Source organism: Protopterus annectens, chromosome 15.part0, assembly GCF_019279795.1.
Source record: "Protopterus annectens isolate FY-2018-M chromosome 15.part0, PAN1.0, whole genome shotgun sequence".
In the NCBI taxonomy this organism is placed as follows: Eukaryota; Metazoa; Chordata; order Ceratodontiformes; family Protopteridae; genus Protopterus; species Protopterus annectens.
Window position 1 is genome coordinate 734,467,833 of NC_056749.1, and position 27,547 is coordinate 734,495,379.

At 38.1% G+C, this 27,547-nt stretch overlaps 1 protein-coding gene across 2 annotated transcripts in view; it reads right to left on the reverse strand.

Moving 5' to 3' along the window:
- AFF2 (AF4/FMR2 family member 2) overlaps window positions 1-27,547 on the reverse strand; it is a 3,001,139-nt gene that overhangs the window by 239,545 nt on the left and 2,734,047 nt on the right. For both annotated transcript variants that reach the window (XM_044057592.1, XM_044057591.1), the window contains exon 18: window positions 5,081-5,217. In XM_044057592.1, coding sequence (XP_043913527.1) covers window positions 5,081-5,217 — 137 coding nt within the window. The remainder of the gene's footprint in view (window positions 1-5,080; window positions 5,218-27,547) is intronic.

Consider the following 27,547-nt stretch of genomic DNA (forward strand, 5'->3'; position numbering starts at 1 on the left):
TGTTTAATGATTGATTCTGTAAAGACAACATGCTTGCTAGCTAGAATAAGCACCATATTTTACACACCTGAAAAGAAGTGTGACATTTGTGCCACTCTTATGACATCATCCTTATACTGACAAACTGGCACTACATCACAGCACAATGACAACAGACTTCATCACTGTATTGCATAGACTCCACTAGACACTGGGATCTGTAATATTTTTGCCAGTTTTGCACAGATACCTTTGGACATTGGGATCTGTAATATTTAAAGATTTGTTATTCAGGAGAATGATTATACTTTTCCTCCTAGTTGATGGTATACCATATTGCCTTACTTAATACATTCCAGTAAAGCTGCATTATACAATATCCAACATTCATCCAAAAATGGAGTCCTGAAAATAGTGTGACATATTATTCTGACGAGATCTTGGACTACAGACAATTTATTAAAAAGTGCTAGTAAAGGGTACTGTTTTTCAAAATGAACCACATTTAATTAATTGTGTTGAAGACAAATTTTTAAGGAACTAATTTGTGTTAAATGTACCATGCCTAATATGTAGCAGCATATTTGGTCTAGTCTGAGGTCATTCTTTTTCAAAGTGATCCAGGTGTGGAGTGCCTCTGATGGATTTTATTTTTCTCAGGATTTACTGCTATAAACCTGCATTTGAGTTTCATTGTTAAGCTTAATGCTATTGTCCAGGTACATCAGAATTTGAAAGGCGTGTGCTAATTTAGCCTAATAATGTGTTACAACTGCAGAGTCTTTTACTGGGTTATCTGCCAATGCCGGTGTTTCACTGTTTGTGTCACCTTGTTTCCCAGTACAACGTCCCACACATAAACAGAAGATACCCTGTCTTGCTGGTCACCTTTTTGTTGCTGTTCCCAAGTGAGTGTTATCTCCATGCTAAGATCTTGACACCCTATTATTATGTTATTGTGAAGTATTACAGATTAGGATCAAGGCCAAACCATCATTAGTATATGATTATTTGTCCATTACCTTACTAACTGCATCATATTGTAGATAATCAGAGCATAAAACAGTTCACCGACTTCCCAATGTGAATCTCTTTGTGATTCTTGTACCTGTGTGGCATTAATATTGAATATAATAGTTTAATCAGTACATTTTGTCAATTATAATATTTAGTAACATGTGCTACAAGTTTACCATGAGAAGTTAAAATGACACTTACACTCTCACTAACCAAATAATCAATATATCTTGCCTACGTTAGATATACATTTGTAAAGTCTGTTATTTTAGATCTCAGCTTTTTTCATTACATTTTTCTCCAACTATCACTGACTTCTAGCACCTATGCATCCTAGCACTTATTTTTCCTTGGGCTTCTTTGAGTGCAGCACACCCCAAATGCATCTCTTCATCAGATGTATTCTTCATGGCTACGACACTATGAACTGCTCCACAATCAGGGAGAGGAGTGAGTGAAAAGGGCTGTCATACTCCAGCTGTCTGGACTTTTCTAAATGAGACCTGACTTCTGGATGCATTTGACATGATATGCATGTGCTGGTGTGCAGTAAGTGCTCTGAGGAAGTCATGTTCACTCCTTGGTAACATGCTCCTATTTTGGTCCACCATCGGCTGACACAAGTACCACTGACTTCTATTCTCCAGCACAAGCTGTAACATCTGGCATATTGCCAACATATTCTCTAACCCTCCTGCCTGACAAAACACGTTGGTATTGCCTCATTCACTCTGTTGATTCCTCTGGCATTCATGATGCTAATCAAACTCATGCCATCTGAGTTTCAATCAGGGCTTTATCCCTCTGTCCCATGTTATATTTCCTTTGGTCACAGTTAGGGTAGGTTCCTTTGAACCCAAGCATATTTCCTAGTTAACAGATGGGCAAATAAATGAATCCAAATACAAATCATGCGCCATACAATAGTTGTATTCCAAGTATGACCTGCATTTATTGAAGATAAGCTGTGAAACCTGCCTACATTTATTATTTACTCTGCTATCTTTAGGTCTGATTGCTTGTATCTCTCGCTCTCTTTTCATTTCTCTCTTAAAGGGTTGGATAACACAGCTATATATCCATACTTCTGTTAGTAAAAAGTGGACCTGAAACAGCACATGAGTACAGTGTTAAGCAATATTCCTGCATACGTATACAGTATACATGAAGTTAATTTTTATTTGTAAAACTGTAATGCTTGATTTAGCTTATGTTAATATTAATTTAATCAGACCTTTTTTTTCCTAAGGCCAGCTCTGCAAGTGGGTCTGGACTCTGGCCATCTGAACCAACCCATTCTATTTCTGTTTTAACGGAGACATGGGAATAATGATTTATCCTGCAGGGTAATGTGATTTACTGCATCTCTCACACACTTTTGCCAAAAAACAAAAAGAGATTTTACATTTTAAGAGTTACAAGTATATGATTAAGAAAAACAGGTTTCAGTGAAATTGCTCCATATGTCTTATAGACTGAAGAGCTGAGAGATTTTTATTGGATTTAGAGAGCTATTAAATGCAGCTTATTGTTAGCTAATCACAGAAAGTCTAAATGTGGTTTAAATAAGAACAAATTATCTTAACACACTTTTTATAATTAATATCACAGATATTGCAGCTATGCTATGCAAAAGTTTCAATAAATGTAATGATGAACTCAGTATAAAGTTTTCCAGAGGCACCAAAACTCTGTAGCTCATTTATTGTGTTTTGTCATATAATTTTTATAATTCTAATGTCATATTTTTCAGCATATAAAGTACAATGATATAAGATTACAGCTGTATTCATTTCACTAAAACAATATAGGGCAATATCTATTTTAACAGCATTCATCTGCAGCACCTATTTATTAAACTGGTGGTATGAATTAGCAAAATGAACATTTTCTTTCTGGTAGTAATACTGTAATAAAATATCCTCAAGCTTTATTTATCTGGAATGTTTTCTGCAAGGCATTACAAGGTGGGATTGCGATGTGAAGTAATTTAGTTTGGCTGTGTGCTATGTCATGGCATAAAATGTGACATAAAACTTAAATTATACTTCTCATTTGGAATAAAGCTATTATTTCTTTTCATTAAAACCTAAGTAATACATCTACTACATTTATAGGTATTTATTTATTTGTTAGCTAGGTAGATGGGTTGGTATAAGGACCATTATCAGCCATGACCCACATCATAATAATGCAGTCAAAGGAATACTGAATAATACTCGACTTAGAAAGTACACTGAGGCAGGGATTCAGAAAGGCTTACCTTGATAGGAAGCCTTAATATAGCAATAACCCACGCCTGGGTGTGGGTAATGCTGGATTTACCCATGGTTGGCGTGGTTTGGTCCCGAGGGCCCGAGGACCAAACAAAGACAACCGTGGGTAAATCCAGCATTACCCACACCCAGAAGTGGTTATTATATATAATGCCATTATTTAAGAAAAGAAATAATTACTTTTCTTAAATAATGGCATTGTATAATGCCTCTTTGCTGCCCTTCCGCACCTGTCTGGTGTTCGCGGCAGTTCTGATGTACCGCGCATGCCTCGCAGTACATCAGAGCTTTGGGCAAAAGCAACGAAGAACGCAAGTTCTCCGTTGCTTTTATGTCTCGCTATGTTAAATGGGTTTAACATAGCGAGACAGCTTTAAAATAAGCAACGGAGATCTCCGTTGCTTATTTTAAAGGTGTCTCGCTATGTTAAACTCATTTAACATAGCGAGACAGGTTTAAAGCAACGGAGAACGCAAGTTCTCCGTTGCTTTTTACTGTCTCGCTATGTTAAAGGAGTTTAACATAGCGAGACAGCTTTAAAAAAAGCAACGGAGATCTCCGTTGCTTTTTTTAAATCTGTGTCGCTATGTTAAACTCTTTTAACATAGCGAGATTAGTTATACTAACGGAAAAAGTCCGGGCGACCGGACCTTTTTCCGTTAGTATATTGAGGGATTTACCACGGGCACGCTGGTTGGGCTGGCCAATCAGCGTGCACGTTTTTAGGGTAGGCATTGTATAATATGGGTGTTTTCCCCTATAAACAAGCCTTTCAGATTCTTAGACTGCCCTTACACTGAGGTTTTCTGGCAGTGGGAGCTTTAGCATAGGGGCAGTCTAACAGGCAGAGCTGCATGCTAATGTGGCAATCCAGGGGAATGGTGAATGATACTTAGCCATGTGGTCTCCACTGAATATGGCAGCAACTCCTGATTTATGATGCTAGTTGATTCAGAGAATCGATCACTGATGTAAATTTTCATTCTTGGAGTAAAAAGTGACCACCTTTCACTTCTATGGAAGCACTTATGGTGCAGGTACATTCAACAAAGGCATGGTTGTGTGTGTGTTAGTATATGTCTGTGTGTGTACTTGTGTGCACAAGTGCATGTCTGTCGTGGCACGAATAAAGCTGTGTGTGTGTATGTGTGTGTGAGTGAGTGTAGGGGGGTGATTTTGCCAATGTGGTGCATGCCTAAGGGAGAACATAGCAGTGACAGATCTGTTGTTTGCTAGTGTGTCATTCAGAGACGTGCTAATAAGCCAATAATGTACTTGCGCTCATCACAGCCATGTCTGTTGCTAAATCACATTTTCATATTCTTGTGGTGATCATTCAATCTGCAGTAGACAGTTACCATAAGTAGTGAACCTTCTTCTGAATCCTAGATTGAGTGATAAATAATTTTGAATCTTATTAAACAACTAGTTCAGGCATGGTTGAAGGATATATGACTGCATATGAGGACTGGTAATTCCAGATCTAAAAACATGGGACAAATCAGTTTAAAACAAGTCCATATGACTAAATGCACACTTTCAATGATTTCCATTTCATTGTTTGAGCTCTGTAAAAGTAAAACATTTGCAAACAGTGATAGATCAGTTTATTCCAGATAAGATCCCTTACAGTGGAACAACCAGTTATAAATTTTGGTGGCATTTGTGATATGAGAATTGGTAACTGATAATTATTTCTTATTTGAATATTTGATCAAATCATTACAATAGGGTAATATTTAACACTGCATTTTCTGTGTGCAGTTGAGATGAGAATAACACATAATTACAGAAATGCTGTTAAATACCTGATGAGTTCGACTGTCTCAGAGTACATTGTATATGGTGATTTTGCCTCTAATGGATCTCGCTCCATAGCATTCCCGCATTCAATGAATGAAAGGGCAGCATCAGCGTAGTTCACCGCTTTGCCAAATTTTTCTAGCTGAAGCAAAGTGAGAATGAGAAAAACATTTAAAACTTTAAGCATTACCATGTTTTTTTATCTAAAAAGTAGTCGTCTGTTTGTTATAATGGCTCGACATTTTACTGTTTAGTTTATAAAAGCTATAAAATGCAATGCTAACATTCAGGCAAACTATAACTGTGATAAGCCAATATCCAACAAAGCTAAAACTTAAATGGACACATTCATGCAGGGAGGGTGAGACTGAAGGAAATACAAGCACACAAACATATACAAACTCGCAGAACAAATTTTATATTATCAGTTATGCATGTATTTATAGATGAAAATAAATTGGTTCAACACTTATTTTCCCCTTTTCTAAATCTATGGTTCTTAATTCAAATTAACAAGCTAAAAATGAAAATAGCCAGTATGCACCAGATTTAATTTGTACAAAAATAGAAGGAATTCATAAAAGTACCATGATGTGTACACCTTTATGTATGAAACATCAAAACGAGAATCTGCACATCAGATAAACTAGTAACAATGAACACCTTTATGCACACACAGCAGTAACCTTTTGGAATTCATTAACAGCCCTAACATGATGCTGTATGGTGCTGTAGCATGGTGGCCATGCTGTATGCTAATGAGGCAGTCTGCGAGAGAGCATATGCCAATTTGCTATGTGCCTTCTCTCCCACAACTGCTTCCAGAAAGGCATTTAGATGCCAAGTCTTCTTCTTCTTTCAGCTTTTCCTGGTTAGGGGTCGCCACAGCAGATCACCTGTCTGCTCGTGATTGGCAGTGAAGTTTTATGGTGTCAAGTTGCCAGTCTGGCGCCCAATCTTCCACAGAAGGCACACACACACACACACACGTACACACACGCACACACACGCACTCATGCCTAGGGCTAATTTAGAGTGTCCAATCCATCTGCAGCATGTCTTTGGGATGTGGGAGGAAACATGACCACCCTGAGGAAATTCATGCGACCACAGGGAGGACATGCAGACTCCGCACATAAGGCACCCCAGCCAAGGATTAAACCGAAGAACCTCTTGCTGTGAGGTGGCAACACTAACTGCTGCACCACCATGGCCGTCCTACATTTAGATGCAAAGAAATTCAGGAAAATTGCTCAGGCATATCGATCAGCACAGTCAGCTGCATCACATCATGATAGTGAACAGGGGCAAAAGTCCATGTTCATCTATCAAAAATTACAGCTGCACAGGGACTGGGGAGGGGTCAGAATTGGCCATCAGGGATATTGCAATTGTGCCTGAATTGCATCACCACAGTAGGTAGATAAGTGGGTGGTGGTGGGAACACTAGGCACCAGGTATAGTACACCTGTGCCATGATGGCACTACTACAGGGATCAAGGGGAGACATTAAGCATACCACACCTGTGCCATAATGGTACTTCAGTTAGTACAGGGATCGGGGAGGACACTAGGTAGCAGGCATACCACACCTGTGCCATAATAGCACTTCAACTAGTTTGGGAATCAGGGGGTGCAGTTGCATTGCAAATAGTGAAGTTGTCTGTGTGTTTTATTTCTTTTCTTTTACTTTTGTCTCTTTCAAGGGACGGGCATGTATAAAAGCAGCCTTGTCAGCAGGAAAGAACCTAGAGGAAGCTTGTTTGTGCTGTAAACAGTGAAGCAGACTGGCTATTTTCTTTCTTTCTTTTTATTTCTGTATTCTTCATGGGGTGGGCATGTATAGAATTGCTCTTGTAACAAGTTGCTAAGAGTGTAAAGCGGCCACCATGGTTAATGACAAGATGGAGACACACAGCTGCTCACAATGCTTCTTCGCGTGTTCTGTGTGCTCACCGCAGAGCAAGTAAGGACAGTGAGTGTCCTTAATATACTAAAAGTATGGAAGAAATGGAGACGCTTTGGTTAACAATTTATTAGAAAGGGGGGTATAGAAAGGGGGTATCTTTTAGTTTGTAAAAGATGTCTCATGAAGGAGAGAGTAGGGCTGAATGCAACAAAACAAACTATTTTTGTAGTAAGTTTAAACTGATTGTGGGAATAAGTAAAATGGTTAGCAAAGTGGATGTGTTTACAGAAGTCTTGCTGGATTTCAATTAAATTTACCTTTTTCCTGTAGTTACAGTTCTAAAAAGTCGGGTGGTACAAGCAACCAACATGAAAGAGTTGGTAGGTATAGACATTCAGAGTGAGAACAATGATTTTAATAAACTCAGGACTGTAAGTGAGGATACTACAGTTTTCTGCAAATGGTGACTTGGGTGAAGTTACAGACTTAGATGTAAGCGTACATGTTAAAAGGAACTGCAGTACAAATTTCCACACTTCTATAGGAAGAAAAGAAGACTAGCTTTGTAGGCTCAATCTTAACAAATAGTATGTTTGCCCCTATTTGTGTTAGCAATAAGTATTCAAACAATCAACAACTTTTACCAGGAAATATTTCTAGGAGCACCTGAAGACATTGTCCTGTTCAATTCTCAGCTAGAACGTCTTCTGTGCGGAGAGATGCGTGAATGGGCGTACCTTCGTTGACGGTTGTGCATCAGAGCTGGCAACTCGGCATGTAAAAATCTACTGCCAATCATTAGCGGACCGGAGTTCCGCTGTGGTGACCCCTAACCGGGAAAAGCCGAAAGACACAACAACCTGGCAAAGTAGAGCTGCACAAATTTTAATTATAGTTCACTTATTACTTAAAGGTATTAAGAATTTGGTTCACAGAATGGGATTTGAAAACATTAAAGTTTCTGTTTTCAGTGGTGCAAGAAAGGAAGATATATAAGTTTCACTTGAAAAAAATATTTAAAAAAATGAAGAAATATGAAATTGTGATAACTGTGCGTGGAAGAAATGATGACGAGAAAACTGACTTAGATAAATACAAAAAAGACATAAGATTAATAACATCGTGATGCAGAAAGTTAGGCTTTAGAGCCATTTTCAGTAATGCCTTACCAGTGCCATTTTAGAAGGAACCATTACAGAAAAGGGCAAGAGAAGAAGGTTTAGTTTAGTCTCAATGAAGAGAACAGATTTTATTTGAGACGATATGTGATATGGAAAATATTTTTACAGCTGGGATGTTTCACTTGAGTCCCCAGGATAACAGATAATTATCTAGTAAGTTTAGTGTTCTAGTAAAACTTTTTTATCATGAAAAATGTAAGAGGAAGAAAACCAACTAAAGCTCTAAACATGATCAGATGTTTTACGGCTATCACCAGAATTTTGAACAAAAAGTTTTTGACATTAAATAAAGATTTTTTTGGGGGGGGGGGCATATACAATGTTGTCATAATTAGTGAAATATGGTCTGCTGATGCTAATTGATGACTAGCTTCGATAGGCTTTAATGGTGCTCATTCATTGTGAAGTAACAGAAAGACAGGCAGAGTATCTGCACATACTGAGGAGAACCTGTGTACTACTATTTTGTCAAAAGATCAAGAAATGATGGACATACGGATAGGTTTGGGTAGTTACCAATTGAAAGGTGCATTCTATAGATCTCCATGTCAGGCAAATAAGGAGAAGGAGATCGTTGCTAACACAGTGCTTTCCTTTATCTTATCTTATGCTGTTGTAGCGTGTGACCTGAATACCAATAATGAGAACTTTCCTTGTGGCTAACATGTCTCTGAATTGCAAAACACAGCGTTGTAGATACAGAGCCTTTCTTGCAAAAGCCATATGGCTAGGACCTTTAATGAATTCTCAGGAGAATCTATTATAACATTAGAAATAAAATAGAATTTATTACAATATTACAAATAAATTAATAACTTTGAATAGTTATTAATTAAAAAGTACTGTTCAACATTAATTTAGTGGCTGACAGGTAGTTTAAACACCAGTTAAGTCCCTCAAAAAAGTAGTTATTTTTCCACCCGAGAGTCCTTCTTAACAGAATCTCTTTATTTAATTTTTTTGGCCCTAACTGCACACTGGAGAGCGGTTGGGAGAAAAAAAGAGAAAAAGAAATTCTGAGTTCCTTGTCTACTCTCTGAAGAAACTCAGAAAACTGAAGATAATTATTTGCAGATACACTGAATCCTCCTTTGCAAATGTCCATTTAATCAAAAGACAGAAATTGTCCAAGAAAACCTTCTTTTCTCACACTGCAGATTGGTCTTTTTTGCCTATGTAGATGACCAGGCCTGAATCATTAATATGCAATATGACAATCTTCAGTCCCTTTGTCCGAGAGTGGCTGTATAGCAGTGATATATCCCAGTGAAGCTCTTTCAGAGTCTGTAGCTATGGTAGCCGGCAGCTCATATGACTGAACGTCTGAACTGCTAAAGATGCTGAACAATGAATAAGGCTCAATGAATATCACTCTTACTGTCTAAATATGACAGAAGGAAGAAACGTGAATGAATGTCTATACAAGCCACAACAGTGTATAACTCTTAACAACTGCTGAATTTTGCCAAGGACACCACAATGGAAGCTCGCACTCCACCAGAAACTCCGTTTATTAAAGTACAATGAAAAATAACGCTGGAAATCCAAAATACGTTTTCGATCAACTATCTTCATCAGAATGAGCATAAAACACTTGATTAACATCCTTACTAGTTATATACCCTATCCAATTAACAAAACAATACAATTGATTGTCAATTAGTAAAAATAATGTCAATTAGTAAAAATAATTTAAACCTAGCAAGCAATTTTTTAAAAACTCATACAAACAGCCTTAAAAATAATTAAACAAAGTATTTATATTACTAAATTGTGTAAAATAAACATACTTAATTTAAAAACATTCTTAATAGTAATATTACAGATTAAAAACACTCTAATGATATAACTAATACCCTGTTTTGAATGCAAAATGTATATTTATGCAGTATATGGAAAATGCTGACATCTAGTGGCTTAATTGTGTAAATGCAAGAAGCTTACAATTTTGCTGATCTAAGTTTTAAAACTGGCTTAATAGACAAATAGTCATTTAAACCTGGAAATTTATTACAATCTAATACTATTTGCCAGTATAACTCTTTATATTCCAATTTATCTTCCCATAATCCACCCCTTATATCCTTGGGTACAGAGTCCAACACAAAGAAAGAAAAATCTGCTTGTGGGCAAGAAATTTGATGTCTAAACAATGCATTCTTCATATTCTGTTTTTTGATTTCATACAAATGTTCATAAATGTGACATCTCAATTTCCTTTCTGTTTTTCCCACATAAAAAGAGGTGCAAAAGTTGCATGTTACTAAATATACAATGCCATAACTGTTGCAATTAAATGTACCTCTGCTAATAAGTGTTTTATTCCTAGATTCAAAAAAAATCTCCTTTCTATTGTTTACCCTAGGGCATTGGGAACAAAAACCACATTTGTATGTTCCCACCCCACGTGGACCAATGTTCTTAGCTTTAGAACCTCCATATTCAAAAATTTGTTTAAAAGTAGTGTCCTTCCGATAAATACATTTTAAAGGGCTTTTATTATTCAATGGTAGGTCTGTAATTTGGACAAATCTTGTCCATTCCCTAGAAATCACCTCCTTGATGGGTGCTGAATCACCTGTATAATCAAGTATATAAGCTCTATCATATAAGGTGGGTTTTTTATTACCAAAATCAGTAGTTAGGGCAGGCATGCTCTGTCCTAAAATAGGGGCAAATCTTTTATGCCTTTCCTGAACCACTAGTTCACCTCATCAAGCTAATGGCTCCGATTCGCAGGGGAGCCAAAATTTCATGGATTGTCCGAGATTGCTACGTGGTGGCAATTCCCAAATAGGTAGCAACGGAACGCCATTATTTATTCCAGCAGAGGGTTCTTCTGGACACTTTAACAAAGGTGACTTTAATAACAAACAGCCAAACCTTGATTTTCAAGGTTTTTTAAACAAATGTTATGGTATGCAAGATGGTGTATGTGACAATGGGGCTAAAGCTTTTAAAACATATAGACAAAGCCTCGACGACTTGTACTTTTTCTTAGATAAATATAAAAGGTTAGAATGTGACTGTAATTATTTGAAGGAATGTCTTGACAAGCAGGTTGTACCTAAAGGTTTAAGATTGTCAAAGTTCCCTAACAAAGTTGAGGAAGGGTCTGAATTTCATTTAAATTTAATACAAATTTTTGACCAGTGTGGGTTTGAGGTTATCAAAGCTATCATAAAAGAAAATGGGAGAGTGATGGCAGGTCTTGTAAAAGAGATGGAGACCATTAATGACAGGATAGTCAATGACCTATTATTTAAGGTTGAAAAAGAAAAACAACAGTATCACAATATCTTTTTGCAAATAGATTCTGATTGTATTACTAATATGAATAGGAAGCGTGGGAAGTTGGCCAGGGATCTTAAAGAATATAGGAATAATTTGGCATACCCAAAACCTAAGTTTTTTTCAGGGGTTCAAGATTACAGGACCATTAGGGACGAAGGTGGTTTTCAACAGTATATCCCCGACAATGACAAAAGGGGAGATTTTACAGACAACCATTTCCAAGAAGAAGAATGCCCTTTAGATCAGGGTCCTTCGCTTCGTCGATCCAACCGGATCCGCAATCAGAACCGGATTTATTACAATCAGAGGGGTTACAACAGGAGATAGATGATAATTTGACCATCACCCAGGAAGGGAATATTTTGGAACTATATAACTATAAAATTTTCAACTACAGTAATATTGATGTACATCCTGAACATTTTCAGCTTTTTTCTAAAGGTTTTAAATTTGTTCCAAATAGGAAGGCCAGTATTCCTAGAACCATTATAGATTTAAAATTATTCCTGAGAAAACAAAATCTGCATTTATTATTTAATGGGCCAGAAATGACCACACCTTCAACTTCTGGTCTTCAAAGGAAGAGTGTTTTTAACCCTCCTCTACACCCCCAATTAAGGAATTTTGGCAATTTGATGGAGAGAGAGTTAAGGAATACTATTACAAAACATTTTGCCATTCCCAATCTATCTCAGGCAGAGAAAAAATTGTTAAATGAATTAAAACAGAATGAGAACTTGAGAGTGATGTATCCTGACAAGGGTGGGGGAACAGTCCTAATGGACAATATTTGTTATGAATCCATGATGAGGGATTCTTTACATGACACAAGTAACTATTCCAAGGCCTCAATTAATGAGGTGAACATAGCTAAAAGTAAAATACATTTAATGTTAGAAGATTTATTGTTGGACGGTTCCATTAGTAAGGAACAATATAATTTTTTGTTCAACCAACATCCCCGGGTTCCGACAGTATTTGGCATACCTAAGGTTCACAAAAACCCCATGGATCCACCGTTGAGGCTAATTGTTTCAGCAGAGGGGTCTATTACTACGCCATTGGCCAAATTTGTAGATGACAAACTAAAGGTTTTGTCATACACTGGGGACATTGTCCTTAAGGATTCCTGGGATTTTATGAGGTGTGTTAAAACAGATTTATATTCCCCAGACCTTATTTTCATCACTTTGGATATAGTGGACTTATTTGGCTCCATCCCACATGAGACAGGTCTTTTATTGTTGGAACAGGCAATGATAGACAATGGTACATTTTCTCATGTTGATTTTATCAATTGCCTTTTATTCATGGAAATTATTTTGAAAAATAATTTCATGTATTTTCAGGGGGAATTTTTCAGACAAAATAAAGGTGTTGCCATGGGTGCTAAATGTGCCCCAACATATGCGAACATTGTTTTGAACTGGTGGGAGAAATTATTCATTTTGGATTGTCCATTTACCCAATGTTGGTCTATGTACAAGAGATTTTTGGACGATATATGTATTTTCTGGATAGACACCAAGGAAAGATTCTATGAATTTTTGGATTATTTGAAAGGTACGACCAACATTTTGGATTTTACATTTGAGGTAAATACAGAACAGTTGGTTTATTTGGATATTACACTCAAAAAGCTGGACAAGGGGTTTTCCTCTAGTATACATCGTAAGAAAACCTTTTCCAATTCATTCCTTCACTATAAAAGTGCTCATCCTTATTTTCAAAAGAAAAATTTAGTGAAGGGTCAACTTGTCAGGGTCAGCAGAATGACCTCGGATGATCAGGAATTTTTAAAGGAATGCAATAATGTGTGCAACATGTTGGTAGATAGGGGTTACCCAAGGTCCTTACTTGATGGTGCCTTATTTGAAGTGGTTCAGGAAAGGCATAAAAGATTTGCCCCTATTTTAGGACAGAGCATGCCTGCCCTAACTACTGATTTTGGTAATAAAAAACCCACCTTATATGATAGAGCTTATATACTTGATTATACAGGTGATTCAGCACCCATCAAGGAGGTGATTTCTAGGGAATGGACAAGATTTGTCCAAATTACAGACCTACCATTGAATAATAAAAGCCCTTTAAAATGTATTTATCGGAAGGACACTAATTTTAAACAAATTTTTGAATATGGAGGTTCTAAAGCTAAGAACATTGGTCCACGTGGGGTGGGAACATACAAATGTGGTTTTTGTTCCCAATGCCCTAGGGTAAACAATAGAAAGGAGATTTTTTTGGAAGCTAGGAATAAAACACTTATTAGCAGAGGTACATTTAATTGCAACAGCTATGGCATTGTATATTTAGTAACATGCAACTTTTGCACCTCTTTTTATGTGGGAAAAACAGAAAGGAAATTGAGATGTCGCATTTATGAACATTTGTATGAAATCAAAAAACAGAATATGAAGAATGCATTGTTTAGACATCAAATTTCTTGCCCACAAGCAGATTTTTCTTTCTTTGTGTTGGACTCTGTACCCAAGGATATAAGGGGTGGATTATGGGAAGATAAATTGGAATATAAAGAGTTATACTGGCAAATAGTATTAGATTGTAATAAATTTCCAGGTTTAAATGACTATTTGTCTATTAAGCCAGTTTTAAAACTTAGATCAGCAAAAATTGTAAACTTCTTGCATTTACACAATTAAGCCACTAGATGTCAGCATTTTCCATATACTGCATAAATATACATTTTGCATTCAAAACAGGGTATTAGTTATATAATTAGAGTGTTTTTAATCTGTAATATTACTACTAAGAATGTTTTTAAATTAAGTATGTTTATTTTACACAATTTAGTAATATAAATACTTTGTTTAATTATTTTTAAGGCTGTTTGTATGAGTTTTTAAAAAATTGCTTGCTAGGTTTAAATTATTTTTACTAATTGACATTATTTTTACTAATTGACAATCAATTGTATTGTTTTGTTAATTGGATAGGGTATATAACTAGTAAGGATGTTAATCAAGTGTTTTATGCTCATTCTGATGAAGATAGTTGATCGAAAACGTATTTTGGATTTCCAGCGTTATTTTTCATTGTACTTTAATAAACGGAGTTTCTGGTGGAGTGCGAGCTTCCATTGTGGTGTCCTTGGCAAAATTCAGCAGTTGTTACTAGTTTAATTCATTTTGCCTTCATCTCTTTGTGGTTTCTTTGACAGTGTATAACTCTTTTCAAAAGGAGGGAAGTCAATGGAATTTGTTGTTCTCTCTTTGCTGTGGATGATTCCTACTGTAGACACACAATCCTTTTCTGTGTCAGCCTTTGGAACACAGCTTGGCTCTGTTGAGCAGGTTTACTGCAAATTCACAAAAATGTGCTCTGGGAGAGAAAAAGGAGTATTTGCTTTGCAGACAAACCATTTTCCACATCCTGTGATCTGATCACCCTTTTGTTCTCTTAACACTTTAATGTCTGAGAGTAGGATAATGTCTAGCTTATATGCGTTTTGAAGTCCATTTGTTGGAATGGCACATTTTTGCATACCTTTTGGTTAGCTGAAACTAGATGCTAGTGCAGATGAGAGGCCCCTGTTCTCTTCCAGGAAAACAAGTCTTATATTTCATGGCCTCATGCGCTCTGCTTTTCGGTGCTTTTGTTACATCCCAACACATTACATAGCAAGAGAATAGCAAGGTTAATACACAACAAAGTGTGTAGGGAGGGTTCACGAATGCAGTCAACACACAGTAACAATGGCACTTTGCAAGTAATATGCAATAGTATTCACAACGACAACAACAATAGTAATAAAAGTAATAAAAATATACTACTAACAATTGTGACTCTCAATACTAGTAATGTTTTATTCTTTTTAATCAAAGGCTTTATTCTCAACAGATCCCTCCTCCATTAAATGCAGACACCTGTACAGGTATGTCTGCATTCGATACCAGAACAGCAACGGGGAAGAAAATTACTATTTACTCCTTTGGATACTTGTCTGTCTTATATTAGCATATTCTTGGCAGCTGTTCAGCTTTTTTTTTTTTTTTATTTCCATCCTTGCCTGTTCACTTTCTAGATGGTTACCCTACAGGTGACCGAAGTGTGATTCCTTGATTATCAATTGTTCAAGGATCAAGACTCTGAGACTCAGAAATCAGAATGCTGTTTCTCATAGGAGATTATTGTTGGTGAGTTTTCTAAATGTGTACCATCAGTGATGACCTTTTTGGGGAAATTTCAACCTTCTTTGAATTGATGTGACTGTGGAGTTGATATATAAGTCCAGGTGTGTTAGCGGGCTTGCCCCTTTCAAAAACACTTTAACTTTTAGTTTTTCAGTGCTTTGTTATTTGGGAATTACATTTTGGTGATTCCAATCATTGGGGATTGGTGTTCGACAACCTCTAGTGGAAGCAGGTACAATGCTTTTGCATTCCTGAAAAGGCCTTAGCTGATTAATGTGACCCCATTTAAGTAAAGATTCACCAGTGATTTTTTTTCTTTGCTTCTATTTGTTAGGCCGCTGATGAAATTTTATTTATCATCAAGAATGCTTCATCCCAACTTGCTAAGAATTTCTTTGTCTTTGCCTTTTCTGTCTTGTAGTTAAAGCAGAGTACACAGTCACCTATTTGATATTTCCTGGGGCTGGCATTTCTGATGTACTATGTCTTACGCCTGCAGATTGTTTTTCCCAAATTACACTGTGCAAAGGCAAAGGTTTCTTTTAACTGCACTCTTAGATGGGTAGTAGCAGCATGTGCCAGACTTGCATCCTCTGTAGTATACAGAGATCAGACGAGAGCACTGTGATTCCCCTTGCCTAAAGGAGTTCCCTGTGTCTAAGGGGAAACTGGCTGGAACTTGCAACCCTGGACATACTTGGTAATATCTGTACACATGTGAGGACAGTACGTTACTTCATTCAGTGTCTCATAAGTTCTTCTGTCCTTCCATGGGTTCCTGTTAGCTCATCATGTGCATGCTATATCCTGAGCCCTTTGTGCCCCAAAGGAGCTACCAGCAGAATCTGTGGGACATGTCACCAGTCCTTACCTTGAGACCATCTTTTTAACAGTAATCTGTGTTTTTGATAATACATGACCTTAAGATCATAGTTGCTTTGCAGATCACTTTTAGCAAGCTGATATGCATTGGGATCCTGAATTAAATGATAAAACTTCCCTACAGTCTGATCTTCCTGCTACATTTTTACTAATTCAAAATCAGGCTTCTCGCTATACAAGTACAAATCATAACTCCTGTTCCTGTCTTTTCTGCTGACAGGTAACTGCATCTGCACTCGCTTGGACTGTAGTAAAATTCCAGGTTTTATGTTTTAAGGTACCTTCCTTCACCAGAGCATCAGCTAGGTAATTTCCAGCTTTGTCTGCCCCATACTCATTCGAGTGACCTTTGGTCTTTTTTCAGTACATGATCTTGCACTAACTAATCTGTAACTAAGACTAATTTGGCATGCATGTCTCTTTTTCTTTAGAGTTCTGCATGCTAATTACCCTCATGCCTAGCAAATGTGTAAGGAAGTTATGTCTAGTCTAATCAATGTCTATACATTTTACAATATCCTGCAACATGAAATGAACTGCTTATTTGTACAGTTATATATACTGTTACTAATTCACCATACTGGTTAGTTTTGAGTCCAAGCTGATATTTGACAGGAGAGGATGGATTATCGTTGTACGCTACTACCCCAAGCCACGTACCTGTTTCCATCCTGCCTAACAGCACAGTCATCAACATATGCTTTGGGAAGTTATTGCATACATTTTCATCAACATTGTAGTATCTGCTTTGCTGCCAATCAAGGTCTATTGCTCAGTCCTGTTGAGGTTGCTGCCTGGAGTCTTTAGACTCTGTGCAGTCATGTATTTGCTTATATGCACAATCCTTGGGCAATTAAGGTCTCTTCTTATTTTGGCATATTGCATTTCTGAAGGTTAGTTTTGGAGTGCTAAAGTTCAAGCCACAATTCTACTGCTTGACACATTACCACCCTTTTGTTTCTAGCCTCCCAGGAGAGCAGTATTTTGTTGTTTTGAGGGCATAGCCCATCTGCTCCAATTTCACTCCACAATTAATTGAAGTTGTTTCTGAATCACTGTCCTTTTGTGAGGGACAATTTATGTATTTATTGACATTTGATTACTGGGAAAGTCTGACTGGGTTGAAGCCTATTTTCGGCAGGGGCCTGGGGAGAAAAGCTCTAAATTATTACAAAACATTTTAAGAAGAATAATTTTAGAATCTTCAAAAATAAAATAAAAATGTGTGGTTTAAATAATTATAACAAATTATACATAATATAAAAAACTTTGATTAAGAATCAATACAAGTTATATGACAATCACTTAATATTTAGAGAAATTTTAGGCAGTTTGTAGAGAAATTAAAGGTAAGCTCATCTAATACAAACAGAAATTTGCATTATGAAGTGAGGCAAAAACAGGCTTATGGTATATTTAGAGAGAAAGTCAGGGAAGAGAATTTGATAGAAGTAAGGAAGGGAAAGTGAGGAAGTATAAGGAATGAAAAGGTTATTTATTCACATTTAAGGATTTAGTTTATCCGATTTTGAGCAAGAAGAGAGCCAGATTTTAGCTAGGAAGTCTTTCAGAGTGGTTTTGAAAGATGGCCCCAACATTCTTCAGCACATAAGGTAGTACCAGCTACCACATGGGTCACCAAGATGTTTCTCAAAAGTGTTACTTTTGATTAGCACATCATCTATGTAAATCAGATTATGTCTACTTTCTGCATCAGGTATGGCCTTGTGCAAGAAGATATTGAAATCTGTAGATGAGTTCAGGTACTCAAAAGGACACCTATTCCAGGTATGATATTTTCTGTGAAATATGAAAGCCAGTTTTGTATTGGCCTTAGCGATGGACCTTCAGGGTCCAGAATTTATTTCAGATATCCATTGCTGTAAAATATTTTGCGCCCTCAACCATGGTCAAGTTTTGGTCCAGATATGTCATGGATCAGTAAGATGGGGTACCTGCTGATTTGACCTCCAATTATCTGTGGATTTGAGAACAAGCCATATGTGAAAGTTGTACTCAGAGTTTACATGAGGGTGTCCAGAATATCCTGCATATGTTCATAAGATGCCAGTGTAATTACACCAGGCTCTTATAGGATCAGTTGATACTCGAGTAATATGACAGTGGAATCCTGTATGTACACCAAACTCTTATAGGCTCCGTTGATACTCGAGTAACTTGACAGTGGAAACCTGGACATACATGGGCTCTTATAGGAACAGTTGATACTCGAGTAACACTACAGTGGAATCCTGCACATACACTGAGCTCTTGTAGGATCAGTTGATACTCGAGGAACACTACATTGGAATCCTGCACATACCCTGAGCTCTTATAGGATCTGTTGATACTTGAGTAACATGACAGTGGAATCCTGAATATACAAGGGCTTTTATAGGAACACCTGATACTTGAGTAACATGACAGTGGAATCCTGCAAGTACACTGAGCTCTTATAGGATCAGTTGATACTTGAGTAACACTACAGTGGAATCCTGTACGTACACTGAACTCTTATATGATCCGTTGATGCTTGAGTAACATAAAGGTCAGTTACTCCACAGTTATAAGCATCATTTGCAATCACATCTGCAGACTAACAAAACAACTCCTGCATTGCTTGTTTCTCTCTTCTGTCTCACTACTACATGCCTGAATAGCCTTCTCAACTTATCTCTGGTAATCTGGGAAAGGCATATTATTACCAAGCATCACCTTGTCCTCTGTCATGTCAGACAAATTTTCGAGGTGAACTATGCACACTTCCCTAAACTGTTCTCTTTCTCTTTCGCTGCACATGATAACATGAGATAATCACCATTAGTTTCATATGAGCACACTTCCTTTTATCCATGGGACATATTTCCTGCAGTACGATTAAACCAGCCACTAGTGACCTTATTTCTCTCTTTGTTTCATTGTTTTACATGATACTTTCTGGCAACTCATCAAAAAAGGAGCAGTTAATTTTCATTATTATTGTACCAAACTCAAAGACAGTTTCTAAAGCAAAGGGTTATGCACCAAGACATACATAAAGACTACTGATTATGTCTAAGTAGGGTGTGGAGAGTAATTTTAACCCCATGTCTTTCAAATATTTGTTAAAAACAAACTATGCGGTTTGGTCAGGCATTTCTTAACTTTTCTTAATATAAGCCCTTGTAGAAAATTCATTGAAATTGGCTGGCATTCCTCTAGTAGTTGTTTCATTCAAAAATTGTCATACCCAGAGCACAGTCTGTCTTGCCTTCAGAGCTTATGGAGTCCTATTCACAAGTAGTGGAACCCCCCCCCCCTGCATATAATCATAAAATACCCTTGACTGGACACACACACACACACACACAAGGATTTAGAGCTATGGACAGGGTGATATTAGGCACCATACTAAGTGTAGAGGATGCAACAATGCATTTTGCCCTACCTTCGGGTTTAAAGCAGAAATTCCTACTCTGTTTAAGTATTCATCATTATTTACAGCACATTTCTGAAAGTCTGGCTTTTTAACAAATTTCAGATCAGGCTTATGTCGTCAGCATTATATAAATCAGTTCACTCATAAGACACTTCTCATAATCCAAGCAAAAAAAAAAATCAAATTTAGGCAACTGCAAACCTTCTGTCTTATTGACTTACTGACATTCACATTTTATGTCCCTCTGACCCCATTCTATACCCAAACGGGTATGACCCTAGCCCTGAGCAGCCTCCTACCATCACCCAGAATGATACCACAGTACAAGCAGAAAATGACTAATTTTAACAATTGGCTAAGTTTCTGGTGTCATTCTAAAGGGATGCAGTATCTGTCTGCCTGGAATGACATGAATGACAGACCTTGATGCTTTGCCAGAGACGGCCTGCATCTGTCACCCCTGGGCTTCCGGATACTAGCCAAAGCTCTTGCCACCTCTACAGTGCCTTTTTTAGGTGGTGTTCCAAAGACCAAATTACCACCATAACAGCTACAAACAAATGTAATCTGAGGGTCATGCTGCTCAATGCAAGAAGTCTAAATCTCAAAATGCACTTGCTCGAAGCTCTCCTTAAAATGGAGAACATTGACATTTGTGCTGTAACAGTGACCTGGTTCAAGGTAGCAGATAGCACCCCTGCACTACTAGGCTGTAACTCATTCCATTCCTTCTGGCCCCAGAACTTGGACCAAAACTCCAAAGGTGGTGGTGTTTCTATATTCGTAAAGGATGTGCACACCTCCAGATTGGTAGCCCAACATGACACATCAGAGATACTTCAGGTGCAGCTAACATTGGGTAAGATAGCGATTCTGTTCTTATCCTGCTATAGGTCCCCAAGCATGACCCAAGACTCACACTCCACGTTCCTAAGCACCCTGGAGAATATTAGGGTCCAACCTAACACTCTCATACTGGGTGACTTCAACTACCCCTCCATTAACTGGGAAAACTACTCATGTATCAATACAGTTGCCCAACGTTTCCTGGAATTCATTAATTCCAATGCCCTGGACCAGCTCATTCTTACCCCACTAGAGGTAGCAACATCCTTGACCTGGTCATTACTAACATGGGTGACCTTTGCTCTGTACCAATAGTCATCTCCTCCCTGGTTAGATCCGACCACAAACTAATCACCTTGGAACTCCACATCCCCCCCCCCGCAAAGGTAACCACCATGAAAAACTTCTCCAAAGCTAACTTCGGGCTCCTAAAAACAGAAGTGGCTAACTTCACGGCACCCATGCAATTGGAGAACAGCTGCATGACCACCGAATCATACACTAATGCCCTGTGTGAACACGTACACAAATGCATGGATCTTGCCATATGCAATAGAACCAAGACATTGTCCTCCAAAAAAAGTAAGCCAATCTGGTGGCCCCCTACCATAAACAAACTCTACAACAGAAGGAGGAAACTGATGAGAAATAAGGTGAAGTCCTAAGACTGGAAAAACTCCCTTATCAGCCTCAACAAAAAGTTGAGATCCCTCATCAAATCCTCTAAAGCTAGCTATGAAAACAGAATTACAGCAGATAGTAAAGACAACCACAAGGCCTTCTATAGTTATGTAAAGAATCTCCATGGCAATACCCAGATTTGCTCGGAGCTGTTGAACAGTGGCACTTCCTATACCGAGCCAGCAGATATTGCCAATATCCTGGCCGACAGATTCAGTGCCAACTTTACCCCTCTCTCCCCCACCAAAGGACCAATCACAATACCAGTAGATTTCCAGGTACCCAGTATTATTGCTGCATAGATTAAAACAGCACTGTCCAAGGCCAAGAATACAGCTTCTATGGGACCTGACAATATCCCTGGCTGTGTTCTACATGAACTACAGAGTGAACTGGCACCTCACCTGTGTGCCCTGTTCAATCACAGCCTCACCTCAGGCTTTGTCCCTACTGAATGGCTGCTACAGTCATGCCTCTCCACAAAGGAGGAGAGATTACAGACCCTGGGAACTATCACCCCATTGGCCTGACAAGTCTGATATGCAAAGCTATGGAACGCATCATCATGGACCTAATAAACAAAGATATATGAAACCTCCAAACTTTGGATCCCACACAGTTTGGTTTTGTGAAGGGTAGATCATGCCTGCACAACCTGGTTGACTTCTTTGAGTCAGTCACCAGAGCTGTGGATGAAGACAAGGTGGTTCATACAGCCTACCTTGATCTGGTCAAGGCCTTTGATACCATTCCCCACTCAGGAATCCTAGAAAAACTCACTAAGTTAGGCATCAACCCCTGTATCACTAGGTGGGTTGCAAACTGGCTCACAGATAGAACCCACGGTGTGAAAGTAGCTGACTCCAAGTCAGACTGTTGACCAGTCATGAGTGGAGTCCTACATGGTTCAGTCCTGGGTCCTCTCCTGTTTGATATCTACTTCTCTGAAGTTCAGGCCAACTTGAAGGGACTCTGGCTGGCAAGGTTTGCACATGATTGCAAGTTGGGAGGCATAATTAACTCTCCAAGTGATGTTGACATCCTACAGAAAGGCATCACTGAGACCAATGACTGGTGTCAGAACCATAGCCTTAAGCTCAATGCCAAAAAATGTGTCATCATCTGCTTTGGAAAAAACCCAGTTCTCATGAATTACCACATTAATGGTAGTCCATTGAACACAGAAGGCATCATAAGAGATCTGGGAACACAGGTTGACAGGTAACTCTCTTTTGACCACCACATTGCCACTGTGGTCAGAAAGTCCTTCTATGTGGCACATCTCATTACTAAGGGTTTTGCATCCAGGAAGAAAGAGGTCATTGTCTCCCTCTACTCTTCCCTCATTAGGCCAATCATCGAGTACAATGCCCCATTTGGCATGTACCTCACTAGACACCTACAACGACTGGAGAGGCCGCAGAAATACCTCACAAAGAGGATGTTAGGCCTTAAACCCTTGTCCTATATGGAGAGACTCAAAAAACTCCAACTATTCTCTGTCTCATATTGCCTACTTAGAGGCAATCTCTGCTTGACTTACAAAGCCATGTCTGACCCAGCTCTGTTAGAAATGCTACATCTAAAGAAATCCCAGTCCTTCTGCACTACACGGTCCACAGACCTCAAACTCATTACCACAGTCAACAGAACAAGCTGGAGGGACAGGTTCATAACCCAGAGACTGCCCATGCTATGGAATAAACTTCCCATGCATGTCAAGCAGAGTGCCTCACTGGCCCTCTTCAAGAGAAATCTTGATGAGTGGACTGGAAATAGAAAATTTACCCCGGGGATCACTCCAGTAGCTCTACTTGACAGAGACACTGGTAACTAAGGTCGGGTGGCACAATGCCAGGGTAATCCTATGGGCTAGGCTTGTAAAGGCTCCAGGGCCATTAGCCTAGTACACACCTATGAACCTATGAATGATTCATGACTTAGTGACCTTTCCTTTGTATTTTCCACATGAGCGGTAGGCTTTTTATCATATGGCACTACTGTGTCAGCATTTGGATAACTTCCTAAGATAACATGGTTTACTTATTTAGTAAAGAATGTCATACATCTGGCATTTGTCTCAGATTTGTCTATGTACTGCTTTGCTATGCACATCACATGTATCCACTATCTCTATGGGATCAAATCCCCAGAGTTTCCAAGTACTGACACATGTGGCACATCAGATCTTACAAAAATCACTTTAATCATAGCGTCATATTTTTTTCCAAATAGCACAATTCCACCTTTTTTAACCTTTAAACTTTTTTCAAAGGGAATGGCTTCATTCACTTGTGACCACCACAAGACTAAATGCAAATTTTACTGCTAAACCCTTTTTAGCAGATCAGTACCAATTAAGAAATAATCTCCTGGCTTACTGCTGACATACACTGGGCGTCTCACTTACAGTTTTCTAAACTTTAGCTTTAGCCATACTTTCCCTAAGGTTGTTTGTTCCCTCCTGTGTAACCTATAACCTACAGGCATCATGTAGGATTTTCAGTCTCTTTGATTTGTTTAATACTCTTCTCAGCTCATTAGAGAAGCCTCGCGGCATTAGAGTTACTCCAACTGCTGAGTTTATCCTCATGATTTAAGCTGTTTTCCACATTTATGTCAAACTATAACCTATTTTCACTTTTCTTAGGGATTAAGCCCTGAGTAAAATTTGTTTTGCCTATTCTTTGTAATAATGCTGTATCATTAATATGGGCAATAGAATCCTAGGAGTTGTCAGCATAAGAGACTGTGTTTTATGTAACTTCTACCATGCATAGTTTCTTAAAATCAGTTGCCATATCAAAATCATTTACATTGGCAGCCTGAGGAGACTGAAGAAACTAGTCACTTGTTATTGGAAGCACTGTTGTCAGTGGGATAGAACTGCTGGTTGCCCCAGTCCCAGAAGAACAGAAATCAGGAGGCAGTGAGGATTTTTGGTTCCAGAAATGTTGGAGTAGGGGATTCAATTCTACAAACTGTTTCCTTACCTGTCTGACCTGTTGTGACCTTTTAACTTCTTCTACCATTCCTTTCTTGCCAGGGGAAATAGGTCTGCCTCTGGGATGGCTCCCTATTATAGTTTTGGTACCCTCTCTAATGGTCACTGTCTGGCCATGTCTCTGTCTCTATTAGTATTTTTTGTCATTTTCTTTGACAGGACCCTGTCTTCTGTATGACTATCTCTGGCTAGAATATGACTTGGGGAGAGAATAGCACTGCAGAGATCTGGCCTGCAGAGATAACTCCACTGGAGGCTGTGGCATGGTAGACATTTGTCAAACTGCTGACAAATTGGCACTAACTTTGTGCTTTAACAGCAGTGTTAGACTGTACATGCTATTTATTTTTACCTGGTCTGCTGCTTTTAGATGAGGCAGTTTAGTTTCCTCCATGCCAAGCATATCAGAAGCCTTGACTATGACTACCTGGGCTTGGGTGCCAAGTGTTCTTTCCTTTGTTTGGTAACAGGGCTTCATCCCCTTAGTGGATTCCAAGATATTTACTACCTTGTCTTAAATCCACTGCACAGTTTCATTTTGTTTTTAGTTTTAGGAATAAATGTGTCCTAATCTAAAAAGATTAACTCTGGAAATACACATCCTGAAGCTCCTAACACACTTTATCTGTAAAATCATAAGCTGCAAAACAATCAACCTTCAAATGGTCATAGAATTCTTCTGGGTTTGGTGCCTACCACATTTCATTGGATATACTGCCCATCCAGAATCTCTCTTATAGTGATACCGTCAAAGTTCCTTTTTTAAAATTAGACAAGCTATGTGTATCATTTTTACTTTTCTCACATACTCTAGCCCAATCTCTCTTCTCATCAGCTCTGGAATTCCTGATTATGAAACTTTTCTTTTCTTTACTAGTTGTGGATAAAACTGCAAAGCACTCTTTAAGGTTTCTAATCTGATGGTCAGCATCCACTCTTTAATAGGGTCAGAGCTTCATAGGTAAATACTAGTCTAACTGCCTTTGTGGACCATTTTAAGCCTAGTCAATTTTCCTTTTAAACGTGAGACTCAAACCCTGTATCTTGTGTCTGTGTGGTAAACACCTTAACCAATATACCAACCCCCAACTCCAAAAGATACTTCCTCAGACCAAGTGCTATGCAACGTGATTCATAGTAGGTAATCAGTCTGCAGACTATATACATACCTAGCCAATAAACAAACAGTGACCAAATGTGAGACTCAAACTCTGCACCTTGTGTCTGTGAAGTGAAATCTCTAACCATTTTACAAACCCCAACTAATAGCTCTCAACCAATCATAGACAGATCTCAACAGAATCAGGAGTAGATACAGAAATAATGAGGGATACATTTAAAATATCAGTTGTATTAACCTGAGGCATTAACAGAATAAGAGAACAGGAATCAGTATACATTATCTGAAGTAAAAGAAGTTTATAAGTCTAATTATTATTATCATTAAGGATAATTCAACATCTTTTCTCCAAAAGTTACCAATTCTATGAGGGATTAAGAGGGACTGGGCTAAAATTTGAGTGAAAACGAGGGACAATTGACAGGTGTGCCCCAACCTTTTGAGCTTAACTTACTACCATGTAGTTATAAGCCATGCATAGCAATTTTAGGGATTACAAAAAGCCCTTTTTTCCGCTTGTCCATCTTTTTACTATGGGTAGACTTGAGAACATCACTATCAGAATCAGTGTCATTCTAGCATTTAGCTTTTTACTATGGGTAGACTTGAGAACATCACTATCAGAATCAGTGTCATTCTAGCATTTAGCTCTCTCCCCAGCCAAATATTTTCTGGGTAGTTGCTTAGTAGGAGTATAAGACTTTCTAGCTGGGTGTTTGTAATTCTGTATTTCCAATGATTCACAGCAGCTCATATGGCTGGAGTTTCTTTCTATTCTAGCTGATATCTCTGACTAGATCATTTCCATTTGCTGTGTTATATGCCTTAGATCTCTTTGTCCCTCTCCTTCAAATTCAGACTGCCAGTTCTGTAAGTGGTCCGTTTTACTCTGTGCACCTTTCAAAGCAGCATTCCTTTCACACACTGCAAATTGGTTAAACAAGATGATGTGCTACAGTCACACCTCTCAACCTCTTAGCTCAAGAAATCTGGAGAAAGCCTGACATAAGGGGGGACAAAGGCCCAAACATGGGGATATATTTTAAATATTGCTTATATAAACTTAGAAAGTTGATAGAATAACAGGATTTGTGTTAGCATGCATTTTCTGGAGGATATTAAATCCGAAACTAAAATGCATTTCATTATTTAGTGACTTTAATCATTAGATCATCCCAGTGATTTGTCAAAAAAAAACACATTTTTTATGAGGAACAGACTGAAAATGTGAGGCAATAATCTGGACATTCTGCAGAAATCTGTACAGTTCAGAGGTATAGCTAGAGTTTTTCCCCATACAAATTATGTTAGACAAAGTCCATTACCATATCCTATAAGCTATAGATCACCCTCTATGTCCCAGGAACATATAGCTCATACTTAACCCTACTAGAGACACTCACCATTCAACCACATAGCATACTCATGGGAGATTTTAATTACCCCTCTATAGACTGGGAATTCCTACATGACCCCAGATTTACAGACATAGGTTTGCTTAGACTTTGTGAAGACAAACACCCTAGATCGGATAGTCCATATTTCCATTATAGGTACAAACATATTGGACCTGGTACTCACAAATATGGGAAACACCATACCTTACCCTATGTCATGTCCTCTCTGGAAAGGTTGGAAGACAAAAGTGATCTCCTTTGAAATAAAAATCAATTCTGCATCCCCAGTAAACCATATAACAGTTAAGAACTATTTCCAATGAAAACTATGTTTTATTAAGCAATAGCCTTTCAAAATTATAAGCCTCTCCAAAACCAGATAAAAAACATCTCAAACCTAAATTAAACAGGATGTACAACAAAAGAAAAAAGTCATAGTTAAAATTAGGAATATTAATACCCAAAAAGATAAACACTCTCTCACCAAACTAAATAGACAACTAAGAGGGCTAAGTAAGTCCAAGAAAGCTAATTTTCAGGTAAATATAGGTTCCCAGGCCAAGGACCACCATAAGACCTTCTTTAA